The sequence below is a fragment of the Lactuca sativa genome, chromosome 9, assembly GCF_002870075.4.
Source record: "Lactuca sativa cultivar Salinas chromosome 9, Lsat_Salinas_v11, whole genome shotgun sequence".
NCBI lineage: Eukaryota > Viridiplantae > Streptophyta > Magnoliopsida > Asterales > Asteraceae > Lactuca > Lactuca sativa.
The window spans coordinates 216,451,874-216,469,675 of NC_056631.2; the positions used below are offsets into that span (position 1 = coordinate 216,451,874).

General features: G+C 36.7%; 1 protein-coding gene and 1 pseudogene across 1 annotated transcript; both read left to right on the forward strand.

The window, feature by feature from the left end:
• Positions 1-741: 741 nt before the first annotated feature.
• Positions 742-2,503, forward strand: LOC111919258 (kinetochore protein NDC80 homolog; annotated as a pseudogene).
• Positions 2,504-16,222: 13,719 nt separating this feature from the next.
• LOC111919257 (protein SHORT HYPOCOTYL IN WHITE LIGHT 1) lies at positions 16,223-17,161 on the forward strand. Its single transcript, XM_042898504.1, has 2 exons — positions 16,223-16,715; positions 17,099-17,161. Exons 1-2 carry the CDS (start codon positions 16,476-16,478, stop codon positions 17,159-17,161), a joined length of 303 nt encoding a protein of 100 aa, XP_042754438.1. The 5' UTR covers positions 16,223-16,475.
• Positions 17,162-17,802: the final 641 nt, after the last annotated feature.

Here is a 17,802-nt window from a genome sequence, read left to right on the forward strand (position 1 = left end):
ATTCAATTAAATTAATCGAGTTGCAATCTCCAACCCATACCTGTTCATTTGCGTGTCGAGTTCGTGTTATCTTTCGTGTCGTGTCGAGAATTGTTACCCCTACCCAAATGTTTCCATTTAGACATGTCGCATACTACCGTGGCTTCAAAAGCCTAGAAAACCTATTACTACCAGTTATAATGATCACTTAAAAAACTATTACCTTTTAACACTCCTCATTTAGTTCAATGTTCTTTTTCAAGTTCTTAAGATCAATATCTTATTTAAAATTGTTTTTCATTTTGCAAGATCATGATTAGAAGATCCTACAAAACTAGTTTCCAAATTTGCTCACAAGGTATTGTTTGTGTGGTACCCATGATAACTTATGCATTTTGATTAAGACATCGGTGGTGGAATTAACTTTAACTTTTGATGCATTAACCATAAATATTGTTGTTGCAAACGGGAAAAAAACATCTTTTGTAGAAATGGTGATGCTAAAGCATTAGATCACAATGAAATTACATGATTGTAACGATACGCTACTTAATTTGAAATAAGTATAATGAAATGATGATGTTGTATAAAGACTTCTTGCAATGTGCGATGTTGGATTTCAAGTTCAATGGATGAATTTTTGAGGTCCGGATATATAATAAAGACCAAACATGTGAGATCCAAATCGGGTTAAGATTTTAAAATCCTAATCAAGGTTACTAGCTTTTTTTTTTTTTTTTCTCTCATATCTACATCATTTTTACTAAGAACAATACAATATCTTAACAACCAATATACCTTTTAAAAAAAAACTTTATATGGTTTGTTACCATATATATGTTATTATCTTAATGATATTTACACAGAATCGTGGCAATTTATACCTTGCCGGTATCAACCTCAGCTACGGGTTACTAATTCAAAAATCTCTAGGGCGGGAAAAAAAACAATTAGTTATCAAATGAGAGGCCCCACCGGACGCCACCCTTCAACGGAGGGCTTTGTACCCGACCACCGCCTCTCGACTCCAACACCTGTAGATCCGTTGAAGTTCAATGTCGGCGGCGGAGGAACCCGCCGAGATTCTGAGGGTGTTTTCTCTGGTAGCCGTCCCTCTTCTTGCTACTCTGGCGTTAATCACCGCCGTTCAGCCTCCGCCGTCGTCATTAAAACCCGATCCAACCAAAGCCACGCTATCTCCGCCATCAATTCCTACCTCTCCGAACATTCCTTCCCGATCTCCTTCAAACTTAAATCCCTCCCAACCAGCAAAGACATCAACGACACCCTAAAATTCGTTCTCACGCGTCTCGATTATCTGCCTAGTAATAAGATGGAGGATGATTTGCTTATGGTTTTGAAATACTTGAATTGCCCGATTAAGATTAGCAAGTCGGCCTTAAAATCCCCTGGAACTGATCACGTGTTTCCTACTGTTTTAGCGATTCTTCATTGGCTTTTACAGATTGCAATGTACAACGAGCACCTTGTAAATTCCACTCAATCACAGTCAATTTCTGGAGACAGTCTGTTCTATTATACTCTGAATACTTACATGGATTGCTTAAGGGGATACGATGATGAAAATATCATGGAGAAGTGACAACAGGTAATAATGTCACTTTTCTTCGTTTAATCAAATACCTAAAAGTTCGTTACTTATGCTAATTTGGGTTCCTAAAACGTTGATAACAGGAGAAAAGCTTTCTGGAGGAGAATATAAAGATGAAATTAGAAGATGTGAAGGATTTGGAGGCAAAGCTAGAGTCAATAAAGTCTGGGCCATCACTGAGGGAATCAAAGGAGGAGGAACAGAGGATGCTGGAAAAGGATATTAAGAAGTTCAATGAATTAATCCAACAGTTGCAGACACATGTTGTGGCTATGGAGAAGCTAATGGAAGAAAAAGAGAAGGAATTGGGAATTAAAACAGAGGATAGGATTAGGATGTGTGAGGAGAATGAAGAGTTGAAGAAGAAAGTGGAAGAACAGGGTATGAATATGAGAGAAGCAGAGAGGTTGAAGAGAGAGTTACAATCAGTGGAAAGAGATATTGGAAAGGCTGAGATTGAAAGGAACAAATGGGAGGAAAAGTATTGGGATCTTGATGCTGCCATGGGGACAAACCTAAAGGAGCTCGAAGCACTTCAGATTGAATGCAACCAGACTATACAGAGGTACACTTTTTTTGACATACGAATGATCTTTATCAATTATCACAACCTTATTGATATTTTTGGTTTCTTTTAGGTTGAAACTAGGAAATGACTTCCAGTATGATCTGAATGCAAAAGGGTTAACACCTGTTGAGGTTCTTGGGATGGATTATAAGTCAACACTGAAACCTGCACTAAAGTCTGCTAGTGATGATGTAAAGAAAAGTTCAATGGAAAATCTTGAAAGTTTGATATCTCTTCAGCAATTATCCCGTGACATTAATGCAAAGATTGATGCAAAAAGAAATCGTATTCTTGTACTTAAATCACAAATTGAGGAAGTAAGTCCCAACTATTGTTTTTTATAAGTCTTTTTGCAAACATTTAGGAATGTTTGATTGTGGAGAATAACAATGGACTTTACTCTTGCTACCAATATGGGCAATGTACTTTACTTGTTACATATTGCTATCATTAAGGAAATGTAAGTACATTGCTATTATGAGTGTAGAGTTATAAGTACATTGCTATTATTGATCAGGTGGAAACTCGAATAAGTTTGATAAAGAAAGAAACACAAGATTACACCTCACAATGTGCTATGGAAGCTCGGAAATTGGTAGAGAAGTTTAAAGCCAAGTCTTATAAAGTGGATGTTGTTGAAAAAGAAGCTCGTGAACTTGTTGAGGTAGTTTCTCAATTTATTTTTTATTTTTTATGTTAGTTATTTGAAACAATGATGAGGAATGGATATTAACAATAATGTGTGTTATGCATTTGTGAAGAGTTCAAAAGTGAAGTTAAAGGAAACAATGATGCGAAATGAAGAAGAAGTTGAAATGTGTGGTGATGAGTTATTGGCATTGGTTGATTCAGTGTCCAAGTGTAAAGAATTTATGGTTTCAAAAATATCAAAAATGAAAAATGAGGTTACAGAAACAGGTGTTGATGTAGCACAAGTTCACAAGGCATCATTGAAAACTTGTTTATGATGTTGAAATGTTTTGTTTTTTGGTTTGGTAGTTGTTGATTGAAATCCTACCTTTCGTTTATATTAACTTTAACATATGATCCGGTTAGAGTTTATTTATTGTAAATTGAGAATATTAAACATAATTTTTAGAAATAATTTAACATATGATTCGGTTAGGGATTTTTTATATACAGTTATTATGGTTATTGCATTTGTATGTAATTATTAGAGTAAACTACAGTTTACTGTGGTTTGCCCAAATCATGAGTTTTGGTCCTAGTATTGTGATTTGGTCATGGATGGTCCTTACTTGCATTGTTCGGTAACAACATTGGTCCTTGGACTTAACAAGCTAACCGAATGGTTGTTAAATCTCTTAAAAATAAAAATATTGCCTTATACCACATAAGCAAAAAAATGTTATACATCGACTATTTTTGTAAAAATTGTAATTATACATAAGACACTTTGGCCTAAAAATCTCCACAACAACGCAAAAACAGCCAGCGTAGCTTGATCCTTCCTCGATGAAAGTTGGCTTTGTTGTACGCCCAACATAAGGATTGGTACGCTCAGCGTACTCGTTGAGAGTTGACTTTTGTTGACTTTGACCCTTAGTCAAGATTTAGGGTTTTAGACCATGAGAATGGTAAAATGGTCCTTTTGCCCTTAGAAGGTTTATCCGTAGGATTTGGACTCGCGAGTGAGTTTTGGACCTTAACTATTAATTAGCGTAATTATTTTGTTGACTAGGTAGAGTCTAGATCCGGCAGTTCGGGTGTTAGATTTATGTGTCGTCAGTATCAAGTGAGTCTCTTCACTTATTCTTACTTGTGTGGTAGAATAGTTGTATTTATGATGACCAGTTGAGTCTAGTTGTTATGCTAGTTATATGAGATTAAGGATGCTGATAGCCAACTAGAGTTGCTGATAACCCACAGGACGTGCTGTTAGCTCATTGGGACTGCTGATAGTCCCTAGGGTTGCTGATAAGCCATAGTTGTTTATTTTATGTTGTGTTGTATGTGGTATCTTAGAGAACTCACTAAGCTTCGTACTTACAATTGTTGATTTATATGCGGCGGGTACTTCCGAGGGCCACGGGAAGGCGAAGGTTTGATTGTACACACACGATGGGAGATTTACTACTGGGAAATGTTTATGAAATCTGATATTTGTGATACCGGTTGTTTTGGGATAATTATGTAATTGATAACTTGGTTGTGAAACTTTGATTTTGGTAAGTTAGAAATGAAAATTTTGGTCTAAAATTTGAGGTGTTACATTTGGCCTTCTGAAGAGTACGTTGGGCGTACAGGTGTACGCGCGGCATAATGAGGGTGGCGTGCTTTAGCAATTTGTAATTTGTGCTTCGAGGGTGAGTGCACGGTACGTACCATTCTGGTACGCAGGGTGTACTCCCCAGAATGTCATTTTGGGCCTTTTAAGGTTTAGGCATTGTTGGGCCATTGGACTTCTGACTTTGGGTCATGGATAGTTTGTGGGCTTTCTTGGTATTGGTCTCATGATGGTTTTTGGGCCCAATTAAGAAGTTGGGCCATTTTGGGCTTTAGGTTGCCATTTAGGGATTTGGGCTTTTTTGTAAATGTGTTGGATCTTGGTTTTGGGCCAAGTAAGAAAAGGGTCAAATGGTCTTTTACCCTTTAGGAAATTAGATTATGGAACGGGCCTCAGATTTTGGGTTATCGGGTTAATTATTAATTAAGGTGGTATTTTTTGTCGGTTGGTGTGAGGTTATCCGGTTTAACAACCGAGTGGTTATTTGATTATCAGCAGATTGAGGTGAGTCTCCTCACCGTACTCGTGGTTGAAGGTACCAATGTCGGCCCACTATAATATGTTATGCTAGTTGTCTTTGTGACTATTGCATGGTATATTGGGCTAGGCCCATGGATCAGGAAGGGCTAGGCCCATTGTATGTTATGTATGGTGTTAACTATCTTTGTGACTTTTGCATTTGTATGATCGGGCAAGGCCCATTATGGTGGATTGGGCCTAATGTGAGGGCTAGACCCAATGGTATGTATGGTATGTGGTATTTTAGGAAACTCACTAAACTTTGTAGTTACAGTTTTTATGGTTATGGTTTCAGGTACTTCCGGTTTGAAAGAGAAGGGAACGACATGATCGCAACGCATCCACCCATGTTTTCGCATTGTAATGATTTTGAGATTGTACTTTGATGACTATTTTATTATGAAATACTTTTAAATATATGAATAAAAGATAATTCGTGTTTTGATTGTATTAAAAATGAAATTTTTACCTCTTAATTTTTGGGACGTTATAACATGTGTACAATCCTGTTGAAATCTTCTGACAAACAACCTGCAAAACATTTTATCCATAACTATAAGCATAAAGTTCAGTGAGTTCCCCAGTATACCACATATTCCACCATACATACAATACATACAAAGCAAGGTCCTTGACTCTAGCGCCGAACAACCAAATATCCTATCCACACACATATATATATATATATATATATATATATATATATATATATATATATATATATATATATATATCATATATGCCAATACATATCATGTGAATATTGTAGCCCTACCACAGTCTTATAATCACTTTCATTGTTATAGCCTCCATTGTAGTCTTTCTTGACATGGTTCCTGCCATGGTCTTTCATACGGTTTCCATAGTTCCCTCCATGGTCTTTCCCTGCAATGCCAAGGGCCAAATCTTGGTCTTACATACAAGTTTCATGGGCCAGATTCTGGTATTCCATACAATACATAAAGTCATAAGTAGCCAAGGATCAGATAGAAAGTCAAATAGATGGTCCACCCGAAAGCAATAAATCAAACAAGAACCGTGCAATAAAGCTTTAGATGAAGAGTTCTCGGGTTATCTAACTTAACCATCTACAACCAATACTAACATTACCAACCACCACCATCTCCGCCACCACCCCACCACCATGTACATATATAAATACCCAGTTCCGCTATACTTATTCATATATGAATATATGTATTCATATATGAATATGACTTGCTCTGTCGGCCCGGTATGCTGGAACGCTTAAGCGGCATATTCGAAATGAGTGGCCCCGATTCATTCTTTCATTCTTAACTTTTTTTTTACTGAATTGAACCCTCAGATATATATATATATATATATATATATATATATATATATATATATATATATATATATATGATTCTAGTATTTGATTCTTTTTTTTTTAAGTTTTTGTAAATGATAAAAACCAATAAGGAAAAAACAGTCTTTTTGAGAAAACATATTCCATATGCTAGACCTGATATCATTTCCTCATTATTCTCCAAAAACAAAACATGTATCCACTCATCTCCTTTGACCATCTATGATGAACATCACCACATCCACCACCGTCGGTGGCGGCCTCCGACCATCGACGATTAAAACTTTTCCCGTCGCCAGAATTTTAGATCTGGAACTACTGATGCGATGACTTTTCCGCTATTTTGGTGAACCACCACCGTTGTTTCTTCTTCTACTATCAAAAATCGAAATCAGACACCACTAAATTACCTTCCTTGTTTCATGTTTCAGATATGCTCCAACAAGCACTAACATAACCGCTAGATTCACTTAGATTTGTTCAGATGTGGTTTGGATCTATTTAAATATGGCTTATCTCTTCAGATGTGGTCCAGATCTAGTCTACCACCAACCTCCGACGACTTTCCACCAGCTCCATCACCAACCTCTAATGCATCAGATCTGTTCAGATGTGGTTTGGATCTATTTAAATTTACCTATTCATAAGCAATTTTAAGTAAAAATGATTTTTGTACTTGTTTAGAATCGTTTTCATAGTGCATTCAAAAATCCGATATTTTCTAATAAGAAATGGTTTGAAATATTTGTGTCCGATCTTATATGAATGCATGTGTGTTAATGTTTACAAAAAAATAGAAGGAGAATGATTTCCAGACAACCCGATGTTGTCTGCGTTAGATGATGCTGGAATCTCAACCCCCATGGTTGGGTACCAGTGCGTATAGATTTCCGTTTCATCAAAAAGAAGGTTTCCCGTTTTATCCAAAAAGAATATAGGATGGTTTTCCGTTTTATCCAAAAAGAACATAGGATGGTTTCCCGTAAATCTTATAACGTTAATTCCTCTAAGCGAGTCGTCATAACCATACTAAATAATGACAATTTCGACTGTCTTTGCGTCTTTAGGACGCCTACGGAATAGGATAAGGTTTTTGTCACCCTAGACTGGCCTAGTCTAACTGTAGCGAACAACTCAGGTGTGGGGTTTCACCCCCGTATAGATCTGTACACAAACTCCCGCTTTCCCTCCAGGAAACTATGGTTATAACTACAGGCTACGATTGTACACTCAAAGATGCCAACCGACAAGTCTCACTAGATCCATAATCGAAAATTTACACGGAAAAGAAAGAAGAACACATATAAAACTCATTCTCAGGCCCAATAAACATGTAAGTGGACCACTAAGGCCCACTATACGTATCTATTATTTCCAGGCACAAAAGGAATATGAATGTCTACCCTGAGCCCAATATACATGTAAAAGGACACTAAGACCCACTAAACATGTATATTATTTCCAGGCCCAATAAGGATAAGAATATCGTTTTTAACCCGTTTGTTATTGTTTTGTTTATTTAGCTCGATTATTTACAAAAATTGATATAAAAAGCCCACTTTTTGTAAAAATGACGTTCTTGGCCCAATAAGCCACAAAGTTTTCAATTAAGGCCCAATTATAATAAAAATAACATTTTAGCCCCCATTTTCTTTAAAACTTGTGTTTTTGACTAGTTTGTGATAAAAATAACATTTTAAACCCATTTTTGTTCAAATTATCATTTTTTTTGCTTGATTTTTGTGAAATACACATTTTTCTTGTTTTTGGCTTTTCTGACCTAGTTGTTGGAAAATTTGTAGAAAAATCATCGTAAGTCGAAATTTGGATCCGTAAATTCTGGAAGTTTGGAAATTTTGTTTACTTTGTTCAAAAAATTTCGCATAATTTTTATTGGCCTCTAACAAGTGTGAAATTGCTCTCCTTTACAGGTTGGTCCGAAATTATTTCAAATCTGATAGGCAGTTTTGTAAAATTCGCCAAAAATAGTAGAAAAATTGTATGAAAACGTGAGAGTAGTCATTTTAAAGGTAATAACCTGAATTGTTTACATGTAAAACAGTTTTTAAAAATATTACCATTAAGGAGGTCAAAACAGTTCGAGATTGGACTAAAACTTTTCTGTCAAGGGCTGATTTTTGAGTTTAAGTTATCTAAGTTTGTTCACAACACTTGTTTTTGCTATTTTAAGTGGATAAATCCCAGATCTACAAGTTTACAAGTATTATATGTGAGGATACATACTTTTCTCAAGGTTTATATGAAGATCCAAGTGATAAACTTCATTTTCAAGTAAAGATCTAAAAGTTAAACACATAAACATGCATATATACATAGATCTAACGCAAAAGCACTTGTATTCTCCCCAAAAAAACATTATAAAACCGAAAACAAGGGGGTATGAAGCTCACCTTGGGGGTTTTTGAGATGTAGAAGAAGATGATGATGAAATTTTGAACCTAGCTTGATTTTTTGGTGAGATCTTGAGATGGAGGTGGTTCTAAGGTCCAAAATCACGAAAATGAAGTTGTAAGAGGAAGGATCTTAGCATAGATTTGAAATATATAACATCTAGAGATGAATATGGACTTACCAAGTTATGATACTTGAACAAAATCTTGAGGATTGCACCACCACCCACGAATTTTGAAGAAAATGATGAGAGAGTTTTTGGTTGTTGAGAGAAAATATGTTGGAGATGAAGTTTGGGAATGGAGTGGAGAGGGGGGGAGGGGCCGAGAAAATGAAGAGAGGAGAGAAAGAGAGAGAGAGAGAGAGAGAGAGAGAGAGAGATTCAACCTAGATGTATGGTGGTTAATTCAACTTGCATGGATGTAAGTTGGACAAACAATCAAGCCTAAATACATGCAAGGTAATGAGCATTGTTATATGTGGTGCCAAAGTGAGGTGTCACTTGTTTTAACCATCACTTTTCATTTATTATTATTTTTTTATAATAACCGAGAATGGGAAAGAAAAGGTGAAAGAAAGAGTGTTTTGGGCTTATATTGATTGTTCTTGAAATTTTAAGGCCCAATATAAAGGTTTTCGGCCCATTGGACCCTCTTTATTGGGTTTACGGTCCAAATTGATAAGGGAATTGGGTTTACGACCCAATAAGGTCTAGAAGATTGTTTATGGCCCAATAAGGTCCACTAAGAGAGTCTTATGGCCCAAAAGAACTAAGTTGAGGGGTTATTGGCCCACTAGGGCCCAATAAGAAGGGTTCAGTCCGTTAGGAGTGTTTTTGCCCAAAAAAAATGCTAAGATGGAGTATTGGGTCCACTATGACCTAATAAAGGTGTTCACATCTTAATCTAATTTTTGTCGGTTGTGACATCATCCCCCCGTTAGAGGGAATTTCGTCTCGAAATTCGTTCTAAAGCAGTATCTCGAGTTCTAAGGATAAGGTGTAGGTGTCTTGGTTTGGTCTACTCTCTTCGTTCCTAGGAGAATTTAAGTCCTTGCTTAGTGATCTTGTGTACCTTTACTACCGGCCTTTGACTTTGTACCTTTGGTTAGTTGGGTATTGGTTATCTCAGCCTAACACAGAGGTATTCCGCCTTTGAGTCTTATATGGCAAGGTGAATGGGTGGTTATGACTATTTTGGATTTGTGTATTTGATGTTCCCTAAGTAGCGTCTCCTAAACTTTAATGTGAACACTTATTGTCACCAAGTTAAGGTTGTGTGCGGTATAGTTGGACTCATACTTCTTAGGTTGCCATGGGAGTCTCTTACTATGAGGTTTTGAACTAGTGGAAGGTTGATCTTTGCTTGTTTCTCCCAGTAGGTCGAGTAAATCCTTGAATTGGGATAGGAGATATCGATCCTTGAGGATGGGTTCATTTGATCCTTAGTAGTCAGTGGTCCTATGTACACTTAGCCTTTCCTATTTATGAGTTGGATAGGCGTTCTCCAAGGCTCAATTCTTGGTTTGATAACCTCATACTTACTGAGTTGTTCCATCTACCGGATACCTTCGGTGTTTATGTTGGTGCTAAGTGGTCTTGGTGGTCTGGCTACGAGAATGGCTCCATGAGTTGAGTCGATCTCCGAACTCAACTTGGCATGTAGGTGATGTTTCCGAAAGGGATTTGGAAACATATTAGGGGGGTTTATAAATCTCTAGGTTATCCTTGGTGTCCCTTGCTCCTTGTTTCTTATTCCTACTATGGGCTTGGAGAGAGCGTGGTATTTCTTGCACGGGTACCTAAGGGTCTAGATGCTCGAGATAATTCGAGTATTGTCTTTACAAGTTGTAGGGGTCGCGTTAATTGATTGGTTAAGGTGAAGAGTCTTGTTGGTACATGAATTTCGTATGGCGAGGATCAAGTCATCTCATCTCAATTGACATCGTTGGGCTCCTTATTGTAATAGGTGTTGGATTGATCTGAAATGGATAATTGTTTGAAATGATAGTGTGTTCTATGTACACATTTGTAAAGTCACCCATTTCGTTCTTGGTATTACTACTGTGGTTGTCTCGGTCTAAATTTTTGGGTGCCCTAGAAATATGAGTGCCTTGGTATAAACGATGTGATTTCATAGTCTGATTTCTATTAGACCTCTCTATGATGGTTCGATGTAGCTTAGTCGTACGTAATTCAAGATTGAAAAGGTTGTAGACTGAGTGGTTATATCGTAAATCCACAGTCAACCAAGGAATAAGAATTTAGGCGGGTCTAGGCACTCGAAGTTTGTAGAATCTTAATTACACACGACCTTACGTTTACACTAAGTTATCATAACTTTCGCAAGGCTCTTTAGTTTTCCTACGAAGGGTATGATTAGTTCGGATGAGGGAGTACTTTATGATTATGATTTTTAATTGGCAAAAATTTTGTGAAAATGCGATGCTTAATTTTTGTTGTTTTGAAATGTACCGGTAACCCCAGTAGGGTTCCTTGTTGCTTCATCATGTCCCATTGTTAAACTCCTCCCGGTCCTCCGTCATTCTTCTCTGTTGGACAATTCCTCTTGAAGTGTCCCGTCTCACCGCATGCGTAGCATACTGGACTTACTTCTGGGTTGAGGGTTGGAGTGACGCATGGGGCCGAGCTCCTACAGTAGCAGGAGATGTGCCCCTTCTTGTTGCACCTATTGCAGTGCAATTCCCGACAGACTCCATGATGATGGTAGCGACTGTAACGTCCCAAAAACACAGTCTGAAAATTTCGTTTAATTTAATAATAAAAACCATAGTCAATAAACCTCATATAAAAATCATAAGCAATGTATCTCAAAATATTATAACAACTGTCAAGTATATCAGAGTATAAACATCACAGGTTGAACAAATGGTGTGTGCACTACAATCTTCCCGAGCTCCTCTTTTGAAAATTGAGTACCTGAAACCAAAACTGAAAATGTAAGCATGAAGCTTAGTGAGCTCCCCCAAACTACCACATACCATACAATAACATATAAAGCACATACTGGGCCTTGCCCACCGCATCGGACCGAAATCCGGACTAACTGGGGCCTTGCCCCCTGCATCGGACTGAAGTCCGGAAACTGCATCGGACCGAAGCCCGGACTAACTGGGGCCTTTCCCCCTGCATCGGACCGAAGTCCGGCTAAATGCATCGGACCGAAGTCCGGACTAACTGGCTGAACATAGCATATCATAATCATCACTACTAGCATAAACACATATACTGCATACTGCATCGAACAAAAGTCCGGAACACATAACACAAAAACATGCTTGAATCACAAAGACATCAAGCACCCTGAACTACTGCATCGGACCGAAGTCCAAAAACTACTGCTAGCTAGACGGGTCGGCATTGTGGCCGTAGACCCGTTCCTACTGGAAGGAAACTCACCTCACACTGCTGAAGTCCCGTAGACACAATCCTACACTGCTGAAATCCCACAGACTCAACCCTAGCTGTTGGATGACAGATTCCCGTACTGTCAACACCAAAATAACACCCAATTAATAATTGGGTTCCAACTCATAACCATAAGTCCATACTTGGGTAAAAGACTACTTAACCCCTATCTTAGTTTGACTCCAGCCCAAGGCCCAAACCAAAGGCCCAAAAGTCTAATAATGGACCAAGGCCCAACTATGGCCCAATTTTCCCAATTGGGCCCAAGTCTCTACATGGTCTTGATCAAAGGCCCAATCATTCATTCTTGGTCCAACACTTAACATTCTTATAGTCCAACATCTCATGATCATCAAGGCCCAGACTATGGCCCAATTTTCCAAATTGGGCCTAAACTCCTTACATGGGCCTTACGCTAAGTCCATTAGATTATTCTAGTCCATTTGCTTGCTTTTGGATGGTCCATTCTTATCCCAATCACCAAGGCCCAATAGGAACACCCAACTCAAGGTCCAAGTGAAATTAGGGTTTCACATAAAATGACATTTAGGTGTAAGTGTTTCTCACTTAACCCATTAAGGACTTAATCCATTAAGTCCTTTACTCTACTAGATAAGTGATATGGAGTGATTGGGCTTAACACACAATCCAATCTTAATGGCCCAAAAGTGGGTCCAATAAGTCCAAGGCCCAAATACTTGAAATTAGGGTTTTTCACTCAAACATGGCCCAAATAAGTCTTTAAGCCCATTTAGGTATTGCCAGGTCCATTAGGGTTTTGCTTGTGGGGCACCACCCACTACCACCTCGGGTAGTGGTGGTTAACGGCGGCTCGCGGCGGCGGCCACCACCTTACGGTGGTGGTTTGAGTTTCTTTTCATTAATCTTTTGGAAATTACAATCACAATGATTTATTCAAGGATAAACACACACTAACTAACTAACTAACACACACACAACCACACTGTGGTGGCCAGCGGTGGCTCGTAGCGGCAGCCACCACCTCACGGTGGTGGTGGCCCTTCTTCTCACTTTTCCGACCAAGCATGGCACACAAACAACACACACTAAGAAAAATACTCTTCTATGATCGAGAAATGGATCCAAAACTCCCACCTACGGTGGTTGGAGGCGGCAGTGGCACAACAACTGGCAATAGCGGCGGAGATCGTTGAACGATGGTCTCTAGCAACGGCGGAGTGGCGACTGATAACGACAGTACCCCACCACGACTATGGTGGTGGCGCAAAAGTAGCTAATGGTGGCAGGAGGTGCACACAGCATCGATTCCTGACCCACACAGGGCTTGCTTCTCCGATCCGGTGACTCTGATTGCACACAACGACTCCAGCAACATGTCGCGGTGGCGGAACTTTGATGGCAAGGTGGCCGAGAGGCGACTTGGCCTGATCGGAACAACAACATGGATGGCAGCGATTGGGATGCTCACAAGAGACGGGGTTTTCTTCCTCAACCACGGCGGTAGCAGCGGCAACCGGGCTTGTCGGTCAAAGCGACTCTTCTCGGCTACAGTGGAGATGGTGGCGACTGGACGTCCTCCGGAGATGGCGGCTATCGGAGGTGAAGGAGGAGGGTGGGGAAAAATGGCAACCGATGCTTAAGGAAGGTTTGGCGGCTGCATACCTTCCCTAGGGTTAGGGTTTCACGAGATATATACCTCTAAAATTCTTTACAAGTTAAATCTGAATATTACCAACAGCCCCTTACTCCATAAAATCTCTTCAAATTAAGCCCCAAAAATTACCATTTAGTCCCTGTCTTATATAATACTTACCAATTAAATTCGGATTTTACACTTTTAACCCCCGACTTCTAGAATTCTTCACAAATTAGTTCAGGACTTATATTTATTAATTTATTTAAATAACTGGGGCGTTACAGCGGCACTTGCTGCAGAGTGGGAGGTCTCCAAGATACAGTTTTCTCGGTGCTGGGGTAGGGGGTTAGTGGGATTAGGGGCTGCTACAACTTGTTGCCTTTTGGTAGGCCCTTGAGTCGATCTGCTTCCTTTCTTGTTCCCCTGCTTTCGATTCATGACCTTAGGTTTGGAGTTTGGGGTGTCTGGGTAGGTTGTCCCTCGTTGGTTTCCTTGGTTGATACTACGGTTGGAGTTATCGACATCACTAGGGCCCAATAAGAAGGGTTTGGTCCGTTAGGAGTGTTTTTGCCCAAAAAAATACTAAGATGGAGTATTGGGTCCACTATGACCTAATAAAGGTGTTCACATCTTAATCTAATTTTTGTCAGTTGTTACAGCTAATTAATATGTTTTTAAGCTGTGAATACTATAAATGAGAGTCCAAAACTGTTATATTAAACTGTGAATGAGAGTCTTGAAATGTTCCATTAAACTATGAATTTATGTGGTGCACACAATGTGTTTGATGAAATGCTTCCACAAAATCATGTATGTTTTTTAGTTGTAAATATTGTGAATGAGAGTCTTAAATTGATTTATTAAATTGTGAATTCAAGTCTTGAAACGTAAGTTTTAAGTTATATGGTCATGAATGTATAATTTTTTGTATTAAACTTTAAATTTATTATATTAAGTTATGAATTTTGTGTATTAAACTGCAAATTGATTGTATTAAGATGTGAATTAACTATATTAATCTGTGAATTAACTGTATTAATCTGTGAATTGACTATATTAATCTGTGAATTTAATATGATTTTTTTTTGTTTCTAAAATATAAGATGAAAGTTTCATTATACACATATCTTATTTTATAATTTTGAATATGTAAAGATTAAATTGTGAATATTTGTGTAAATAAACTTTTAAATAAGTACTAACCTATAGATCTAAAGATATAAATGTAAGTTTGAAATTGATAATTGGTTATCAATGTATAATTTGCGTGTACTAAACAATGAATTTATTATATTAATCTCTAAATTTTGCATATTAACTATGAATTGATTGTGCTAAGTTGTGAATTGACTCTATTAAACTGTGAACTTTTAGTTAATTTTGTGTTAAAATCTAAAAGATTTATTTATTAATGTTTGTATTAATTTTGTTGTGAATATATTTATTTTTTTATGTAGTATAAATATATAAGAATGTATTAGTTTTTATAACTATTTTGCATTAAACTCCAAATTAGTGAATTGATTAGTTAATTAAGTTGTGAATATAATATTTAAGTTATGAATCCGTGATTTTACTTACAGATCTGATTTGAAAAGATGGATTGTTACGACGGTGGCATAAGTGGTTGGTGGCGGCATATGGTAGTTGGTGGTGGTGGTGGTAGTAGATTTTTATTTTGACTTCTATGAATATGTGAATTAGTGTATAATGAAATGTATTAAGTTATGAATTTTATGTATTAAACTAATAATGGACCATATAAGTTATGTGTTTTATTTAAATTTTGTGTTAAAATATGATTAAATGCATGAATGAAAATAACAGAATGTGAAGTAGTGAAATAATATTTTATTAAACTTTGAATGTGTCTTATAAATAATATATTTTAAAGAGATTTAAAATTCAGAAGAGGAAAAAACGAATTTATCAAGGTATAATAACAATTTTAATTAAATTTTATATATTTGACTGTAAAAATAAAAATATATGTGTTAAAAGTTATTACTGGAGAAATATAAGTTATAATGTTTGTTCTATTAAGCTATGAATACGACTAAAAAATTGTCACTGAATTTGTTACTCTGGTGGTGGTCCGATAATGGTCTGCTGGCAGTCCGGTGGTGGTCCTATGACAAGTGGCAACTAGTTGCAAGTTACGGAGTGAAAAAGTCTGTTTAATATGATATTAATGTTTGATTTGTCCAAAATGTTTTTGATGAAAACATTTAAAAATGGTTCTTAGGGTTCTTAACCTTTTTTTTGTTCTCATTTAAACCACTCCATATATATATAGAAAAAGAGAGAGCTAGGTTCAGGTATTTAAAATAATTATTGTGTTATTGTATGCATAAATATGTGTCAATCAAAATTAAATAAATAATTAAATAATTAAATAAATAAATAAGGGTAATTTAGTAATTTGATTAGTAACTTTCAAAAATAATCCCTATAATCATGGTATTGACTTTTAACCTAATTTCTCAGGTTTATATTAAACTCGTTTTTTTTTCTTTAGTCGCTCAATCTCCACCGATTACAAGCCCTAGCCAAGATACAAAGTCGTCGCCACCATGGTCTGCCCCAAATTTCTCTAAAAGTCATCTTCCAGTACCTTCATCCGCCCATTTCTACTTCGAACTCATGGTTTACGTCTCCAAGCTACCCGTCGTCCTCCTAGTTATCCTCAGGTTATTTCCAGATGTCAGATTATTTAGCTACATTTACTATGTATTGTTGGGAACTCTTCAATTGATTACTTGATGGACCAGGAAGGTGAGAATCCGGCGGCGGATCCTAGGATATGGAATCGGAACCGTAATGATATGACTTTCTTCGGAGATTACGATGAAGACGATGACGAAGATGATGATGAGGAGGAGGAAGATGACAGGAGCATGGATCTTCTTATTAGGTTTGTTAAGAACGTGTTTAAGAAGATATCTAAGCGAGCTCGCAAAGTCGTTCGATCCGTTCTTCCTATCAGTATCCCCACAAAATTGGTACTGATTTGCATTTCTCAAGTTATCAATTTGATCAAATTCGTAGGTTTTAGCTGGTTTTTACTACAATTAAGTTCAGATTACTAAAATTGGGGAAAACTCGATTCAAATTCCATTCTGATTTATTCGTTTATACACAAAATAAACGAACTACAAAGATTTTTCTTTCCCGATTTGATCCTTTTTATATATGTAAAGTTAGCAACTTTCCATTATGTTCTTGATATGTATTCAATTTCAACCTTTCATTAACCTACTTACATCTTTTTCTGAAATTGGCTATAAAAACTTTCATCTAATACCTTGTATCTTGCATTCTTACTTTGACATTGTTCATTCTTTATTACCATACGAACTTACTATATGCTCAATGCCTTATATAGGTGGGATTCTCTGTTAATGGAGTTATAATCACGAATTTCAATTTTGTTGGAATGGAATCATGAATTCTAATTCTGTTGGAATGGAGTCATGAATTCCAATTCTGTTGGAATGGAATCATGAATTCTAATTCTGTTGGAATGGAGTATGGATTTTTTTCTCACTGATTTATGCATGTTCTACAATTATTGGTTATTGGTTTTGGTGCAATTCACAAGTCCACATATTTTTCCAAAGGAATTTAGTTTTTTATTTTTCATTTGCTAATGCATTATTGTAATCTAAACTACAATTTGGTTTTGTTTTCACAGAAGTTGATGCTTGAAGAACGGACCACAAAATTGAAAGTGATTCTAAGCAACATTATTCTTTTACAATGTATTAGTGTTGTTAGATTTTGATGTTTTCTTTCCCGTTTTGAAAGTTTTTTTAGTTTTATTCTTTAACAATTGTTTCTCGTATTCTATAAGAAATTATGTATTTATTGTTTTTATTCTTCAATTGATGGTTCGAGAATTTATTATTCTACAACAAGTTTTTAAAGTCATAATCATGAAATAGGTTCAAAAATATTTTTATTATTTATGGTTCAAAAATATTTTTATTTTTGAATATATCAAACATATTCTGTCAGAATGTCCGAATTAAAAGAATTATAATTCGTAAAATCGGATTTTTAAAATTAATAGAATCTATGATCCCTTAA

Bases quoted from the DNA above. Each gene is read 5' to 3' on its own strand.
- LOC111919257 (XM_042898504.1), top strand. From the start codon at position 16,476: ATGGACCAGGAAGGTGAGAATCCGGCGGCGGATCCTAGGATATGGAAT. The intron at 16,716-17,098 runs GTACTGATTTGC...TGCCTTATATAG, and splicing joins TCAGTATCCCCACAAAATTG to GTGGGATTCTCTGTTAATGG.